Genomic DNA, 17852 nt, shown 5'->3' on the forward strand with positions numbered 1-17852 from the left:
CGGTGAGCATCGTGCCACAGTGCAGGCAGCGACAGAGCAGAGCTGCGGGTCTTTAACCTTGTGCCCAGGCCTGTGCTAAAAATTCAGGTGAGAAGAGAAAAAGCTGATGGTGCGAGATGCACCGGGAAGGAAAGGTGGCAGCAGCAGATGGTGGGAAGGCAGAGCTGCAGGACCATGACCAGAAAACCTGCTGCTGACGTTGCCTGCCTCGATGCTCTCCCTTGCGTCCCAGCCCGTCTCTTGCACCAGCCTCCTGGAAAAAGAAGAGGGATTTTGGAGGAGGTCGGATAGGTTTAAACCAGGCAGCGTGAACTGATCGCTTGGTGGGACGTGGACCTGCTGTGCTCCACCCGCGTGAGCACGCCTGGTCCTGTGGGGTCCCCCAGCCCCAAGGAAATCCTCATATCCTAACGTGAGCCCCTGTGGCTGGAGCCTGGGCACGTGCGGCGCATCCTTCAGCACCCCCCCGTGTCCCCAGGAGCCGGGAGGAATGCTGCAGTTGGCTTTGCAGTGCAGCTGCAAGGCATTTCAAGGGTGGGATGAATGAACGCGTGGAAAACATTCAGATGTAAGGCGCTTTTTTTTTTTTAAAGTGTTCTTTTAACGGGAGAAGTCAGGGATGGAACAAAAGCTCTTTTTTTCTGTTTCCCATTGAAATTTAATGGTCTATTCGGGGGGGGGGGGGGCCTTACGACAAGAAAAAGGGAAGAGCCATCTCTGAAATCACGAAAGGCACACACGGAGGCAGGAGGGGGATGCTCAGATGTTCATCCCTGATCCCCATCCTTGCTCCAGGGATAGCACACACGTTGTTACCTCGCTCAGGGTGAGAGCCATGCCAGCTCAGACCGAAGGCTTGCACAGCCAAGCTGCTCCGCTGCTCAGCCTCGCCGTGCCAGGAAGCTGCAGCACACTAACGTTACACATGTTTTCCTCCTGGCAGATGTGTCGGCGAGTGTACAAGGGCATCCCACTCCAGGTGCGAGGCCAGGTCTGGTCACTCCTGCTGGATGTCGAGAAGATGAAGAAGGAGAACGAAGGAAAGTACGAGGTACGGCTCCGGCATGGGCAACGGGAGCAGGTTGGGATTCATGGTGGACGTGGGTATCTCCGTCTCCATCTGTGACGTGTGGGAAGGGTGCGAGGATTCCCAGCGGGAACCTTTTCGGGATGGGGGGAGCCCAGCCCCCACGTCCTCACCCACAGGCAGTGAGGTGGTGTGCAGTGGTGGCAGGGCTGAATCCCTGCAGCGACCTGCTGAGACCTCTGGAAAGGAAAGGCTTCAAATTAGCGAGGGCTGAGAACAAGAGGGGGATAAACTCTTTATCCTTGCTTATGTCAGGCAGGGGTCTGTTGGCCAGCTGCTTTCCTCAGCGTGCTGCTTCCACGTCTTCTGTTGGAAGCGGCTAGCGAAGGTGCCGTAGATGTTACTGCATCTTCAGGGAATGAGAGGGGATAGAAAGCGCAGGTGCTGCTCATGGTGGTTCCCCGAGCTAAAAGGAGGGATGCGGAGTGGCCACAACCACCTTGAAGCAGGCGGGTGCCAGATGCGGGTGCCCCGGACCCCTCTGTGTGCTTTAAAACTTCACTTGTGGCATTGTGAAGCTTTCAGCAAGGTCAGAAGCCTTGAACCAGCCTGCGAAGGGGCAGTAGTCGAGAAAGCCAATTACAGCGGAGCGAGAGCAGATCTTAAAGCCCGTGGGGGATTTTTGAGCAGTTTACAACTTAGATGTGCAGCTGGAAGTGTATAGGAAGAGCTGAAACAGCCTCGATTGAAGCAGCTGGTGTGTGTCGTCTTTTATCTTCAGGCGTCATTATAAGAGTGCTATCTTGAAAGTTTCTATTAAAAATCAATTTCCGTTGTTTCCTCTGCAGATAGGAGCAAAGTCCTACTTGCACTACTTCCTACCAGAGCTCTTCATGCTGCAGACTTTTCTATGGATTTCTTGGTATCAAATTCTGTGGCGTGTGTTGAACAGCAATTCAAGTAATGGGGCTTGCTGTATTTTTTTTTTAATTATTTTTTTACTCCAAATGTCTAGGCTGCTTTACGCTGCCTAGCTTCTTTCCCTAACCTGTTTCACGATTTAGCTTGCATTGGCGTAGCTCAGAGGCCAAGCAGGCTGCCTGGGGGGGCTGTGCACACACCGAGCACACCTCAGCGCACCCCTAACAGCCCGCACAGCACCCCGCTGGCTGGCTGCTCGCATCTGCACCACCACCAGCACCACCAGCCGGGCGGTCAAGCAGCAGAGTTTCTTGTGACAGTGAGCAGAGTGCGATGGAGCCACGTGCGGGGCGAGGAGCAGGCTGTCACGGAGGTGGCTGCTTTTTGGAGGCAGGAGGTTAAGTGCCGCTTCCAGCAGGTTGCGGGCATTTCTAAAACGTCTGCTTGTTAAACAGGGTGATGCTAATGCTCGTCATAGCTAGTCAAGCGTGGATGTTAGTAGCGAAGTGCTGCTGGGATGGAGTCACATGAGGGGGCTCAGGGAGCAGGGGGTGGGATCGCTGCACTAAGCAGGGGTAATGAAGCTCTCCCAGCATGCAAGTTCTCATCATGCTTCCTCCTGGGAAGCTGTGCCGTGCAGGCAGGGAAGCAAAGCAAACAAATGAAAGTCACGAGGAGTGTTCATCTGTGCTCCAGAGAGGGGGGTCTGCCATAAGCAGGAGCTTCAGGGTTAATAGGCTTTGCTGGACTCAGCCCCCCAAAAGCTCATCTTAATCCTCCTTCTCTTTGGTGCCACCTGCCGCCAGTAATTAGCTCTCCATTAATTTGCTCCAGAAGAGGGTCAGGGGCACCTCCTGGAAGAGAGATTTTGCTTTCAGAAGGAACCAAGAGTCAGCCTTAGCCCCTTGTCCTGCAGGGGCTGGCCCCAAGGCTGCCGTATCTCCCTGGGGATGAGCTGGGGCACAAGAAAATCCCAATGGCCTCGAAGCATCTGCTGCCCCTTGGGGCAGACCCATTGCTGGGGGAGAGCAGGGTCCTGCTGGCTGCAGGTGGCTCTGGGGAGGATCCCCGGCACCCTGTCCAGTAAAACCAGGTGGTTCCCTCTCCCTCCTACCTAGCAACATTTTAGGAAGCAGCTGGCCCAGGAGCTGCCCTCTGAGCTATGAGTGCCTTGCTCTCCGTCTCTTCATTGGGGTCCTCTCAGCGTAGCTGGGTTTTGCGTTTGGCAGCTGTGCCCAAGAAGCTCTGCTCACACACACGTGTGGCTCGGCACACGCTCGCTTTTCCAGGCAGGTGTGTTGCTTTTTCAAGCCAAGTTTGGGGAGGCTTGAAGAAGAGAATGTCAAAATAAGGGTGGTGGTTTTTTTTCTTTTCTTTTCTTTTCAGGCTTTGAGAGACTTCTGTGCTGTTTTAGTGGGGAAAACGAGGGCCTTCAGCAGGGAACTCTGAACTCAAGTGGCACAGGGTGCGCACCCTGTCAAGGAGGGATGCAGAGAGCACAGGATTTAAAGCAGGGAAATGATAGCATTTATCAGATCGTCATTCTGTTGTCACGTTTCTTATCCTGCCTTGTCTTGTTCAGGCAATAATTCAAAATAATCCCTCCATATACAGTTGCTTTCAAGGTCGGACTTAAATTTCCTAGTATCAGCTGCTGTGAGCATCAGCTGTGCCCGGCCTCCAGCCGCTGACAAGCTGTGGTGCTCCCAGCATTGGTGTGGCCACCTCGGGAGGTGAGCAGCAACCTGCAGGCCCCTTGTGGCAGGCTGGGAAGCATCCAAAGGAGCTTCTGAGTGGGTGATGAGGTGTCCCTGCAGCTGTGTTACCTTCAGTCCCCTGCGCTCGTGAGGAGGGGATCTGACCCTGGGCTTGCTGCTCATCTCCCCTGCCCCTACCCTGCTGGGGGATCTCAGGCTGCCTGAAAACAGTCACAAAATGTATTGTATTCATGCACCTAACCCTGGGGATGTTGAAGAAGGAGGGTGGGATCACAAGCAGTACCTAAAGGCTTGCTTAGCAGTACCAAAATGGTCCTTGCCTGCCCGCTCAGGGCAAAACGCAGGGCTGTGAGGGGACCTGTGGTGGCATTATCCGTGGAGCACCGCAGAGCAGAGTAGTTCAGCTGGAAGAGACCTTCAAAGGTCATGGAGTCAAACTGCCTGACCACATCAGGGCTAGCCAAAAGTTAAAGCATAACGATGAGGGTGTTGTCCAAATGCTTCTTTGACACTGACAGGCACGGGGCATCAACCGCCTTGCTAGGAAGTCTGTTCCAGTGTTTTGACCACCCTCACGCTAAAGAAATTTTTCCTTATGTTCCATTTGTCCAATCTTGGGACTCCTGAGTGTACAGTTGGTTCGGGTGGCCCTAGCTTTGGTACAAATTTCCTTTTTTTTTTTTTTTTCAGTGGGCTTCAGTCCTTTCTCCAGGTGACACTGCTTTAAATGATAAGCTGGCATGGGGGAATGCGGGGATCCTCAGTTTTGAGTTTAGCTCCTGTTCTGTACTCTGCCAGTTCCTTACAATTGCTCCAGTGCAAGGCAATATCCCGGAACTGCTTTTCCGGGATTCAGTACAAACTGCTTACAACCCAATGGGATTCTCTTCTGCAGGGGAAGTAGGGATCACTTCCCAGACAAACCAAAGCCTTAACGGTTTGGACTTTATTATGACCAAGCCTCTGAAGAGCTCAGGGACTTGGTGCTGTGGGCACGCATGTGTCCATATGCTGGCTACAGGTGTGCGCCTTCAGTGCCGACAGAGCTCTTGGTGCTTCGGTATAGCCCTGAGAGAGAGTGCCAGGCTGGGCGCCAGTAATCCCAGTAAATTTAATTTCCCAGTGGAATTTAATTGTAAAGGTTTTCAACTCTGAAAGCTCCTTGTGTGTGTCTGAAGATGAGCGAGGGCAGGTTTGGGCCTAGTTGCCGTAGCAGCGGGGGTGTTGATTGCGGTGCATTCACCACAGGCCTCAGTGGTGGGAGTGCTGCAGGCCGTGTGGTGAGCAGGGTGTGCCAGCTCCGTGCTTCGGGGGTCACTTGGGACGGGCGAGACGTGCTGGCCCTCGTCCCTCTGTGCAGACACACGTCGTGCTCGGCCACCTCTTCTCTGCCTCGGTGGGGAGGCGAGCTTGCGGCCTGTTGTGGTTGCTGCTCCTCGTCCCTTCACCCCCAGCCTGCAGATCACCGCTCGCTGTCCGGACTGCTCTGCGGCCCCTCTGCACCTCACGGGCTGCCGCTTCTGCTGTGAGGAGATGTTTCTTCTCCTGCCCGGCGGGAGGTGGTAGGCTTACACAAGGTCTGACCCCTTCTTCTCGTCTGCCCCTCTCCCTTCCAGCAAATGAAAGAACAAGCAAAGAGCTTGTCCTCGGAAATCAAGCAGATAGATCTGGACGTTAACCGCACCTTCCGAAACCACATCATGTTTCGGGATCGCTACGGAGTGAAGTGAGTACCGCTTTTGAGGCTTCAAACACCTCTATGGGTATTGGTAAGTTGGCTGCATTGGGGCTGGGTTGAGAGCTGGCCAGGATGGCCTGCAGCCCTGGGGCTGGGAGCAGCTCACAGGAGAGCAGAACCACCTCTGCCTGCCCCAAAAACCACAGGCACAAGGTGAGGCTTGGGCCGCAGGCGTTGAGTTCAGCTGCTGAGTCTCTCTTTTCGGGCAGGTCCCCGCTGAACCACGTTCAGCACCATTTCTGGAGCCTGTTGTGGTGCCTCAGCCGCCAGATATGCTCGGGCTGCAGTTGCAGAAGGCCTGATTTGGGGTGGTGGGGTGGGTCCGTACGGAGCAGGACGCAGTGTACACGGCCTCTGCAGTGCATGAGTTTGGAGAGGTTTGGAAAAATGGCTTCGTCACTTGGGTGAGCCACACGTGGCTGACCTAGGCAGACGCATGGTGTGCAAGGAGGTCTGCGCTGCATACCTATTCATTGGTGACTCCCTTAGCAAGGAGGGAAGGGAGAAAGGAAAAACCTACTAATAAAAAGGTGACAGCATTCCCCCTGGGATTAAAACACTTGCTGCCTCAGTGGCTTCCAGACAACTAAAAAGCCACCACCACCACTCCAAACCTGATGAAGGGGTGTGTTGAGCACTGTTTGTGTGGGTAGTTCATTTTAGTGTCCTTCTTCTTTCTCCCCAGGCAACAGGCTCTGTTCCACGTCTTGTCGGCATACTCTGTTTATAACACCGTAAGTAGTAAGTTAGTCCAGTTAAAGTGAAAAGCACTGTCCTGATACGTGTATATATAGATCTGGCAGGTGTGTATATGTCAGGCAGTGGCAATCCCAGCTGGAGTCCTACTGCTGGTTTGTACAGACTGCTGCAAGGCTCGCAGGCAGAATAAGCGCAGGTTTCTTCACCCAGCAGTTTCATTCCCTTGTTTGTTTTTTCACCCGGTAAAACGACGCCTCACAGATTTGGTTTGAGCAAGTGCCAGTACAAAACAAGGAATTGCTCTTTGGCTTTCCACAAGACTGCCCTCCTGGCAGAGGGCTTCTCTGCCCATCATGTTTCTGACTTGTCATATGCTGAATAGCATCCTTGTTGAAAATGCTGGTTTGTTACAGCAAACCAGTCACTTTTAGCAGTAAGCAGAACAGTCCTAAATTAGCAGCTGAATGCACTGCCTCCATCCACAGGGGGTCACAGCTACCCCAGGAGGCACAGGTGACTCAGGGTGGCAGCCAAAGGAACAAAGACCCTGCCTTCCCCTGTGCTGCTGACTGGATAAAGGCTTACCAGATTGATTTAATTTTTAACTACTTCAGTGCTTCCATGGCTGAAGGAGTCCCAGGTAGCGTTGGAGCCACGTGCTGTTGGGCATCCCCTCCCATATTCCCAGAAATAGCTGTGGGCACCACTAAGGGGCTGGCTTGTGGCTGCTCGAGCCCATTTCTTTTCATCACCACTAGGCTCCGGTGAGGCTGGTGGCAGTGGGGTGGGCTGGGTCCAGTCCACTGCAGAAGCAGCTGCCTGCTAACTTACCCCCCAGCTTTGGCTCTTTGGCATCGTTAGAATCTTGCATAAACATTTGGAAGGTGCTGTTCAGCAGATGACGCAAACCCAAAAGGCTTTTCAAAGGCCTGGGTCAGAGCTTGGCTCTTGACTTAAGACTGGGAGAAAAAGGGAGGAGTGCTTTGTGTGCTGGTTTTAACCATCGTGTGGAGGCGCCTGGAGATTTTAAGGCCTTGCAGGTGGGACGCTGTAGACCATATGGCAGACTCCATAGACATATGGGAACTGTAAACTTGAGAATAAACAGTAAAGACCTGGAAATGGGACAGACCTTGAAATAGGACTGGGAGGCACAGGCAACCTGTGCTGCTCCCAGCCGTCCTGGCATAGCAGCGTCAACAGCACAGGTCTGGAGGGGACCAGGATCCGTGCTGCCCCATCCCCTGGGTCCTCCTCGTGTGCACCTTTTTGCCAGCAACAAAATCACTGGGATCTGACGGGGTTGCATGGAGAACCACAAGTGGTGTGCGAGCACGTGTGCCCCCTTGGCTCTTGCAGGAGGTGAGCTACTGCCAAGGGATGAGTCAGATCGCAGCCATCCTGCTGATGTACTTGAACGAAGAGGATGCATTTTGGGCACTGGCACAGCTGCTGACCAACCAGAAGCACGCAATGCACGGTAAGGATGAGAGGGATGCAGGCAGCAACACTCCCTATGGAGGCTTGCTGAGAGGAGGCTGGAGGCCACTGTTTAATTTGGTCAGGAGAGCCTTGCTTCTCCCTAGGTACTCGTTTTAAACAAGGTAAAGCTTAATTACATGCCGTCATGAACAGAGTACAGAGCTGAACTCCACTACAGGCAGACAGGTTCATCAAAGAATGTGGTTTATCGGCACCGGCCTCTAATACTCAGTAATTAACGCTGTTGCAGAGACGATCGATATCTTCCCTCCAAAGTGCCTTGCCCTTGGCAGTCCGTTAACTTAAGCTTACAAGTTTTTAAAAAGCCTAACAGAAGTACATCCAAGAGCACCACATAGTGCTGGTTTTTGTACACCATGAGCTACGTGCCCTTACGTTTTTATGAAGATGCAATTCCACCAAACAGGCTGTATTATTTTTCTTCAACCACATGAAAGTTCCTTTGATCTTACTTGTGGTTAGAAGTCATCTGTGCAGAGAGGATTATTTTAGAAGTGGAGGGCTAGCCCTTATGGTTTGATAACTCTGGATGGCTTCTGTGAAGGAGCGCCGACAGAGCCTGCTCCGGGTCTGGCCGTGCTTTTATGCTCTTTACTAAAGCACTGCTTTATCTGTGATCCTGGGATTTCAGGGCTAGATAGCCTGCTGGAGGTTTGATAAGGCATGCACTGGGGGCTTGTCAAGTGCATCTCCTTCCAGATTGCAAGCTTGTGTTGTACCCACACTGGTACGGACACACAGGGAATGTGTGTCTGCAAAACCAGGCTGCCCCTGTGACCGCTCGCTCCCAGAGCTCTTCTAATTTTTTCCTCTCATCTTTTCTCCTGTAGGTTTTTTCATTCCCGGGTTCCCAAAACTGCAGAGATTTCAAGCTCATCATGAGCAGATTTTAAGCAAACTGTTCCCGAAACTGAAGAAGCACATGGTATCTCTTTGTTATCAGTCTTCCCATACTAATGTTGCATTTTAATGCCAAAGCAATTAGTGTAACGTTCTGCCAAATACATGCACAACTAAGCGTATTTCTTACTATATGGCTGCTTCAGCCACACAGAGGCAAGCATTTATTAAGTTGTTTTTCCCATGAATCTTGCTCAGGGGAGTGGCTGTCGTTTGCTTGCTGTTTATCATTAGTGCAGAGACTGCTAAAATTGGAAGGCTTCCTGAGCACAGCCAGGCAGGAGGGCTTAGAGACTGCAGCAGAAGGAGCCGTGGCGTACAGCAGTGAGGCCACACCGCCTTACTAGACCGGATGCGAAGCCCAAAGTGCAGTGCTGGAATGTCTGGAGTTTTACTTGAATAATTATTAGCCCTGAGTGCTTTCATTTAACGCTTCCCTGCCCTGCTTTGCTGCTTGAAAGGCAGGAGAATCCCTCCCGATTCTGGAGCAGCATGAGATGTGCTGTGTGTTTCTGTGGCTCGCCGTGTCCAGTTGTGTTTCTCAAGCAGCTGGCACGAGCCCATCTGGTGGCTGGAGGGGTGTCTGCAGGATGCACCGACTGCAGTCCAATGGCTCGGTGACTGTTTTGCAACACCTGCACCCTTTTTTCCCCCCTCTCCTCCCCCTTTGCATTTGCTTTAGACATTCGGTATTCAGTGGCCAGACTGCTGAAGGCTTCTTATGCTCCCAGGGGGCTCGGTGGCATGGCTCCAGGAAAAGCCGTTTATATTGCCATCGTCTGAAACAGCTCCTGCTTAGTGCTACGAGCCAGCCTTGGCCGTGTCAAGGACACAGAGCCAGGACAGCTTTTCACTTCATTATAGCCACTGGGGGTAGGGGGGAGAATGGGAGTAACTCAAATGCTAGCCAGCAGGCACAAAAATGCCTTCATTAAGAGACTCTGGTAGCCAGTAGGTGCCAGTAGTGGTGGTTTCCTGGCTGGAGAGCACAGTGTGCTCCCTGTCAGGTGGGACAACTGTTTGCTTGCCTGGGGTGTCCATGCCGGTGATCCGCCTGTGTGCTCTGTAGCAGTCCTAGAAAGCAATTCCCCCTAATGAACAGCTGTCTACAGCTGATTTTGTTTTTTTTAACACTTGGCAAGAGGCACAGCTCCCTCTCCAGTGCCTCTGCCCTGGCAGAAGGTGTAGCTGCCGGGGAAGTGGAGTTACTAGGTGGGGGCAGCGGGGAGCGAGCAGTGGCTTGGCCGTGCAGGTGCGGGTTTGCCGGTGGGATGCCTGGGGTTCCTCGTTTCTGTGGTGCTCTGAGAGGCTGGGCTGGGGATTGCTATGGAAACACAACTGGTAATCTCATGGGTTTGGTTCCTGTGAGGTTTTTGTAAATCCCTGGGGTGGAGATTAGGCCAGAAAAGCTTCTCTTAGATGTCCCTCCCCATGGCTGTGGCATGGCTGAAGCCTGGCTGCAGACTTTACTCAGTGAATAAAGAACCAGAGCGGGGCTTCGATGCTGGCATTTAAAGCAGGGGCCTTTGTGTGAGAGGCAAGAAGCCTGACAAGCCACAGCCAGAACCTGCACCCAGACCCCAGCGTCAATAAATCACCCAGCCCACCCCCAGTAAGCCCTGCAAATCACTCGAGCTGCCCACAGCCTGCCTGCTGAAACACGGGTCTCTGTTTGCTGTCTCGTCCTAGGACAAGGAGCAGATGACAACGGGGATTTACACGACCAAGTGGTTCCTGCAGTGTTTCATTGACCGGGTGAGGACCCCGTGGGCTGTGTCCTTCTCTGCCACCTGCTCACGCGCTGAACCCGCTTGTTTTTTCTACTAGTGAATTGGGAGGAAGTATCATAATTTTAAGATGGTTTTAATAATATATAAGGTGGGATGTTATGCACGCTCTCATAAGGCAGGAAATTCAACAAGGGAGAAGCTAAGAATAACCGCCTGTCATTCATGGTGGATGACAAGCAAACTCCGACAGCCCCACTGCAAATAGCAGCTGGGAGCTGGTCCTACAGCAGTGCGGGGAGCCTCCCAGCTCGGAGAGCTGCTTCTCCTGCCCACTGGCACTGCTGTGGCCGTGCAGAGGCAATTAACCTCACTTTGGCTCTGGAAAAGTGTATGGAGAAGAAGAGCTCGAGGCACAAACCCGAACAAATTGCGCTGCAGCAGTTGCACACAAATGAGCAGGCTGTGCACTGGAGACATATGAAAGCATGAGAAAATTACCCTGATTTATCCAAGGCTAATTTGGCAAGCCCAAGCCAGAACTACCTTATTTTTAGGGGCAGCCTTGTGCTGGCACACCTGAGCATCAGATGGAGGCTGGTTAATATTTAGTACATCTGTGCATCCGCAGTCCCAATTTTCTGCTTCCCTGTCTCCTGTAAAACAGAGGGCAGTCTCTTCCTCTTGGGATTGAGCTCAGGCATGGACGCGCACTGCCTTTCTTGTCACTGAAAGCTGTACAAAATGCAGCCACCTGAGTTTCTTAGAATCACGGAATCACCAAGGTTAGAAAAGACCTTCCAGGTCACTAAGTCCAACCATCAAAAGCCAGGAAGTTTAACTTCAAACCGAAACCGTAGATGATAAAATACGTTTTTGTATCATAGACGAGTTCCAGATGCCTCACCGGGGTGCATGTTTTGGTGCGAGGGGACGTAGCCATGCCGCTAACCTCTGCGTTGCAATCCCGTAGCCGAGTGCTGCTGCCTTGGTGCTAACGGGCTGGGTTTGTTTGTGTTTGGAACAGACGCCCTTCACCCTCACCTTGCGGCTCTGGGACATCTACATCCTGGAAGGAGAGCGGGTGCTGACGGCCATGGCCTACACCATTCTCAAGCTGCACAAAAGTAAGTGCCCGGTGCGGTGGGGAGGCGGCGAGCCCCTTGGGCAGCACGGGGATGAGCTGCCACGTAGCCACCAGCCCGGGGACAGGGTTTGGTGCTCAGCTCAGGTTAGCCCAAGCCAGTGCTGCCATCCAAAGGCAGTTTTTTGTCTCTAGCTGGAGCGTCTTCCTGCGCAGTCGCCACCTTCAGAAAGCTTGAGTTTTGACAGCAAAACCGAGGCGAGGGCTGCTGGAGGTGGCTCACCCTGAACTTGTTTTGTCACCAGTCTGCGTGGGCATGGAGCACCCAAAAGAAAGCAGATTATAACGCGTGGTCCTGAGCTCGCTGTCCTTTACAACTGTCAAAACTACTTTTGGAAGCAAGCAGGCACCCTGAGCTTAGCTATTGCTCGTTTATTGTGGAATCGAGTTGTCAAAAGAAGGGTGATATGCTTCTAAAATGACCAAAACCTGGTTTTCATACATAATGTCAAGGTAGTGACATTTCTGTCGATACCTTTTGGACTTCGAGGTGAGCTGACCAGCTTCTCTAGAAAGTCAGAAACTGCTCCCACCTACCACCAGGCCTTGCTTTGCAGCCCTGAGAGGTTGTGAGATCCTAAAACTGGGACAGAGAGATGCTGATACTGCGAACTGGGGACTTGTGGGCCTGCAGACAGGCAGTCAGACTGCAGACAGTCTGCTTCTGCAGACAGCCACCCTGCCCTTCCTTCCGTTGAATTAAGAACATACTGCCCCGAAATAAATCTGAAAGCATCGCGTTGGTTTGCAAAGACAGCGTGGGTCGGGTCGGCAGCGCTGCCTGCGGGCATGGGTGGAGGCAGCTCTTGGGTCTGGGTCTGTCTCGTGGAGCTTTTCCTCCTCCTAGAGGCATTGGTGAGAACTTCTAGAAACGGCCCCAAACTTGTGTCCTGGCCTCCCCCATCACCTACCAGCCCCTGCGTTGTGCTGTTCTCACCGCCAGGAAGGCGGGTGAGAGGAGGGGCAGCACACCCAGCCCTGAGCAGCAGCAGCAGGAGAGGGGCCAGCACCTTCAGACCCCAGCGCAGAAAGGGCAGCACAACCCCTGGCTTGACAGGTTTCACTTCCGACCTAGACAAACCAGAGCACAGCAGCTTGTTCTGCTTCCCGAAACAGAGCCCCAGGGTGTGCCACTGCTCTCACCCGGCTGGGTTTTGTGCCCTTCCCCAGAGCGCTTGCTGAAGATGACGCTGGAAGACCTGCGGGAGTTTCTGCAGGAGAAAATTGCCGCTTCGCTGCAGTATGAGGACGATGCTGTCATCGAGCAGCTGCAGGTGTCGATGAGCGAGCTGCGCAAGATGAAGTTTGACCTCCCCCCACCAGGTGGGCAGAGCCCCCAGCCCCCCGACCCCTTGCTGCCATCTCCCCGTGGCCTCCGGGGGCTGCGACCCTCAAGAGAGGGGTGGCCAGCAGCTCGGCTCGGCCGCTGCCTTCTCCTTAGCCCTGGTCCCGCTGCGTGCTCCTCCTGGTGCCGCTGTTAGCGGGGGGAAACGGGGCCTTGGGAATGATGGGGGCAGAGCGGGACGCTGCTGGGGGGGCGCTCTATTTATTTAATGTTTATTTTTCAGTTTGACTATTTTACTATTTTATTTCTTACTTTTTATTGCTTTTCCATTTTTATTGCTTTATTTTTAATATTTCTCATTTAATGTTAATATACATATTTGATTCCAACTTTTATTTTATTTTAATCCCTCTTTTACGTCATTTATTCTTTCCCCTGTCTCCCCTCCCTCCGATGCAGCGAAGCCCGAGGAGTTCCCACGCAGACCCCTGGGCCTGGAGCTCTCCCTCAACCCGGTGGCCGTGAAGGCCAACGCGGCGGCCAACGGCCAGAACGGGCTGCTGGGCGAGCGGCCTCCGGACAGGGACGCCACGCAGCCTCCACCCCACAGAGGGCCTCCAGGAGGGACAGCCACCAGCACCGCAGTGGCCGCCAGGACTCCCGAGCAGCTGGGCAGCGACGCCACCGAAGCGGCCGACGGACGCTTGCATCCCCCCCGGCGCGATGGCGAGGTGGAGGCTCCGGAGGCCGTGCAGCAGCAGCCTCCTCCGCCGAGAGGCGAGGCTCCGGCTTTCCCCACCGGCCAGGAGGCCGCTGCGGTGAGCGGAGAGCCTGCCTCGCACGGCAACCCCCGGAGACCGCGGGGGGAGCACGAGGAGAGCCCCGTGCTGCTCGCCGCCGGCCGCACGAGCAGAGCTGCCTCACCGGCACGGCCTGGAGGCCCGCAGCCTCTGCCCCAGCGCGAGTCGCCCAGCCCTGCTCCCTCCCCGCACGGCTCCGTGGACTCGCTGCACGACCCCAGCACCTCATCCGGGACTGCGCCAGCTGGGGAGGCTTTGGCACCCGAGCAGCTTTCCAACGCAGACAGTTCGCCGAGGCGGCCGAATCCTGCTGCGTGTGGTCTGCCAGAGGTAGAGCAGGCGTCTTCCCCGCGCGGGGAGGAAGAGGAGGCACTGGATGCCCTCCCTCCTCCTCTGCCGGCTCAGCACGAGGACTTCCCCAAGGCTGAGCAGTGCGGAGCGGTGCCGCTGACCCAGACAGACTCGAGGAGCTCGGTACCCAAGTCTGCGTCCACGGGCGAGCTCGCCAGCCTGCAGCAGGGCGCGGGCGCAGCGGAAGGACTGGGCTTGGCCGCGCACCCCCCGCACAGGCAGTCGGGCGGCAGCGTGCCCCTCTTGGCGGAGACCCCGGGGCGCCCCTTCCAGCGGGGAACCGAGGGGAACAGCCCCTACGCCGTCGTAAAAACCACCACTCCCCTGCACGTGGCCCACGCCACGGAGCAAGACTTGTTGAACAGAAAGCAGGTGGCGCTGCCCTTGCCCGAGGCCGGCCGGCCCCTGGCTGCCACCTCCCAGCTGCCTCCTGCCGCCTCCGCCCCGGCGGCAGCGGCTGCCCAGGAGGGCGCCCAGAAACCGTTCAATGCACTGAAAGCGCCGCGGCCGCCCCTCAGCCCCAAACCGAAATTATCCCTGCAGGTTGCCAAATCCCTCTCCGAGAACAGCTTTGGCTCAGCCTCTCCTCCCCCCACAAAGCTGCCCAAATCGGTGACGTTTTAGCGGGGCGCGCGGGGAGGTGAGGGAGAGGGGCTGGAGCGGCACTGGTCCCGCGATGCCCTCGGCATCGCCCGTGGAGCCGTGCTTCGGTACGAGAGCCCGGGGCAGCCGGAGCTCCAGGAGCCGCCAACAAACTCCGTCTTGGTTTGCACCCGTGGTTTCTTTCCTATGGACAGAAGTGCTTTAATTTCGGGTCGCTCGATGGAACTTGCCAAGCCCCGGGACGCGCAGGGAGGTGAACTCGTGGGCTTTGTTGCTCTCCTGCCTGTCTCCTGAGCTCTAGTGGTGGGTCTGTGGACACAAGGCAGCGGAGTCCAAAATATTTAGCAAGAGAGGCTTTCCTCCCAACTGCCCCATCCGTCTGGCCAACGGCGTTTCTATTCCTGTAGCAATAGACCTTCATTTCTTTTTCCAGACCCGCGGGAGGCAGCAGCCCTCGGGATGGGGCCGCGGCACGCCTGCTCAGCAGTCTATGCAATTCCCCGCCACTCCTGGCGAGGGTCCCTTTCCGCCTCCCCCCGCTGATGTTCTCCTGGAGGGGAGGCGTCAGCAGCCGGGGCAGGTGAGCCCCTGGGCCTGGGGGGGCTCCGAGCGGCGCCCCCAGCAGTGGTTCAAGTTCTCGAGGGGGCAAGGACAGCGGGGAAGGTTGAGCCGGGCGTGCTGGGAGGCTGCTGAGTGGCCTTTCCCTCGGGGGTGCGGGGCAGCGAGCAGGCTTGCTGCCTCAAACCAGCTGAAGGGGCAGAGGGGCTGCTGCTGCCCTGCTGAACCTGGCGAGCTGCTGGAGGTGTGCGCTGGTAGCTAGTCCCAGTGCCCGAGCTGGAGCCTGCTGCTGCTCTGAGCAGGCGAAGTTTCAGGGTGGAAATGCTGTAGAAGTTAGGACAGGTGAGCGCGTCGCCCAGAAACCCTGGGTCAGCCCTTCTGGTTTAGCCTCGCCAGAAACTGCTGCCTGAGGAAGGAAAACCTGGGCACGGAGGGGGTGAGATGATGCTCCAGAGTTCCCACTTGCTCTTCACGCAGGGGGAAGGCCTGGTGGCCTGTCCATCTCCTCCCCTTCCCCGTGACCACTCGGGATCCAAGCCGATCCTTGCCTCCAGCTCCTCTTTCCCAGCAGCTCTTCCCAGCCCAGGGGGCTGTGGGTGCTCACCCTACAAAGGAACGGGGCCAAACTCGTGTTTGCAGCCCTCGGCAGCTGCCTCACCACTCCAGGAAAGGAGGAGGCTTGATGAAGGCAGCAGGCAGTGAACTCGAGTCCAAACGTGCTGTATTTTTTGCTGCTTTCCTAAGGGGGTGGCTGCAGATGCCACCTTTTGGACAGCAGGTGGGACCGCTGGCCTGCAAACCCGGGCACGAGCTCCCTCAAAGTCTCACAGACCTCGCAGACTGGTTTTCATCCTTTAGGCTGCTTCAGGAACGTAGCCTGAGCCAAAGCCTGCCTGGAAGCCCAGCAGAAAGCACCCCCTGAATACCTTTGGGGGCGGTTATCAGGTTTGTGTGTGTGTGTGCGCGTGTTTGTGCTAGCAGGTAGGAGCAGGTGCTCCCCGGCTGTGGATGTGGTCAGCCAGGCCACAGCGCCCACAACTCCTCCTGAACCCCCTGCTCTGTCGGGGACCCCATCTTCTGCCTCGGCTGAGTCTCCAAACCCGCCTGCCCTCCCTCTGGGGGGGGGGCAGGATGAGCCTGGCGCTACCTCGCGGGGGTGCTGGGAGAGGGGTTAGCTCTTCAGCTGATGTTTGGGAGGCGCTTTGAAGAGAAGTGCTGTGTGAGTGCTCTGTGTTGGGATTTTGAGACACCACGGGTCATTTTTAGGGTAAAGGTGCTCAAACTGGTTTTAAGTTAGAGTATGTTCTTCAGTAACTGTGCAGCAGTGAAACCCAGGCGTGTGTTACAATACCTGGGCAGTATTTCAGGACAGGAACCCATTGCCTTTTGCTAGGAGCTGTACCCCGCTGGCCTCTGCAGCCCCAAGGGAAGCAAGGAGAAGCAGCCGAGGGCTGCCCCAGCTTGCTTTCTGTCCTCAGAGCACGCTGAGGTGAGCTTATGTGCAGGTAAGGCCTGAGCCCCTCGTTTCTGACAGCCCTCGCCCGTCGGTGTGTGCGCCCTGGTGCACGTCTGCGACCTTTTGCAGTATTCACGTTGAAAAGCTGATTTTAGGGAGCTGGCGCTGCGCGGTGCCACTGCACAAGCTACCAAGCACTGGGGTTTCCCTGCCCTCCGAGCCCCCCGGCTGTAACAGAGCCTTGCAGCAGGTTCTCCAGACATCCCCAAGCCGGGGGCAGCCACCAGCGGGGTTCGGGGACCTTTGGGCCAGGCTCGCTGCTCCCACCGGTGCCCCCTCCACCAGGAAGGCAGGATGGGGTAGGGGGCAAGCAGCGGCCGTCCCCACAACGTCCCCTGCTGGGCTCAGCCTGGCTCACTCGACCCTGCCACCACCGAGGCAGCTCTTCCCCAGCCTGCACCCCTGTCTGAGGAGCACCTTCAGCAGGCAGGCAGCTTAGCAGCTTTTCTGCCTCTTGTTGCAGATGTGGCAGGTCTGCTCCCTGCTGTGACCTGTCTTAGGGCACCTGCTGCTCCTAAAAGGGCGCTGTTTTACAAGGCCACCTCCTTTTCTCTCCAATTCCTCCTCAGGCAGCCGGAAAGAGCTCAGCAGCAGCAGTGGCAACGCTTTGCCCCTGCCCCCGGCTCCCAAACCAGCCTCAAGCCCCTAGCGAAGCCAGTGGGACCGCGAGCAAACTCAGGAAAGGGCTCCCAGCTCCGTGCCCTGCCAGCCCCGGGATGGCTTCCACCGCCTGGCGGCCAGGCCAAGCCCCGGGGGCTGCGTTTTGTTCCCTAACTGAGCACTTTGAGCAGCAGCACCCAGGGCTGGGCACGGGCCCCGTCCTTCCGCGGCAGCTGGAGGCCGGTGGGGGTCTCCTGCGTGCACTTTGCTAGCCCTGCGACCATCGGCTTTTATTTGAATTGCTATTCTTGTTTACAGCGTGGAACGCTTCCTCCTCCGTGACTCCTTCTAATGTATTATAATTATTACTGAAAAACTATTTTTATGTCTGTGCTTTTTTTTTCTTTTTTTTTTTTTGTAAGGAAGTTTTTTTTTTGGGGGGGGGGGCGGGAAGTCAATCATTCCTTTCTACTCTGATCCCAACAGACTGTACATAGTATTCAATGCTGTGTTTTACATGGTTGTAATGACGATGGTTAAAGAAGTTTAGCATAAAACCTGTCTCTCTGTGACCTTTCTTGCGGCAGCGAAGCCCCAGCTGGCTTTCAGCTCGGTCCTGTCCTGCGGCGCGAGCCAGATGCCGGCTGGGAGGGCCAGGCTGGCACGCGGCAGCACTGGGATGGAAAACCGCTCAGGTTTTGGGTCGGGCTCGGTGTTTCCCTGACGTGAGCACAAGTGGGAGCTTCCGTGCGCACAGATGGC

The 17852-nt window shown here is 55.6% G+C and overlaps 1 protein-coding gene across 11 annotated transcripts in view; it reads left to right on the forward strand.

Moving 5' to 3' along the window:
- The window catches only part of LOC118244422 (USP6 N-terminal-like protein), an 81132-nt gene extending 63666 nt beyond the window's left edge, over window positions 1-17466 (forward strand). For 8 of the 11 annotated variants that reach the window (XM_035539396.2, XM_050710931.1, XM_035539401.2 and 5 more), the window contains 9 exons: window positions 944-1051; window positions 5283-5392; window positions 6090-6138; window positions 7463-7583; window positions 8437-8531; window positions 10196-10261; window positions 11261-11360; window positions 12548-12700; window positions 13122-17466. In XM_035539396.2, the coding sequence (XP_035395289.1) occupies window positions 944-1051; window positions 5283-5392; window positions 6090-6138; window positions 7463-7583; window positions 8437-8531; window positions 10196-10261; window positions 11261-11360; window positions 12548-12700; window positions 13122-14437 (2118 nt within the window). In that variant the 3' untranslated portion in view covers window positions 14438-17466. The remainder of the gene's footprint in view (window positions 1-943; window positions 1052-5282; window positions 5393-6089; window positions 6139-7462; window positions 7584-8436; window positions 8532-10195; window positions 10262-11260; window positions 11361-12547; window positions 12701-13121) is intronic. The other 3 variants (XR_007708322.1, XR_007708323.1, XR_007708324.1) reach the window with 3 other exon arrangements.
- The last annotated feature ends 386 nt before the right edge of the window (window positions 17467-17852 follow it).

This window comes from Cygnus atratus, chromosome 5 (genome assembly GCF_013377495.2).
Source record: "Cygnus atratus isolate AKBS03 ecotype Queensland, Australia chromosome 5, CAtr_DNAZoo_HiC_assembly, whole genome shotgun sequence".
NCBI classification, from domain to species: domain Eukaryota; kingdom Metazoa; phylum Chordata; class Aves; order Anseriformes; family Anatidae; genus Cygnus; species Cygnus atratus.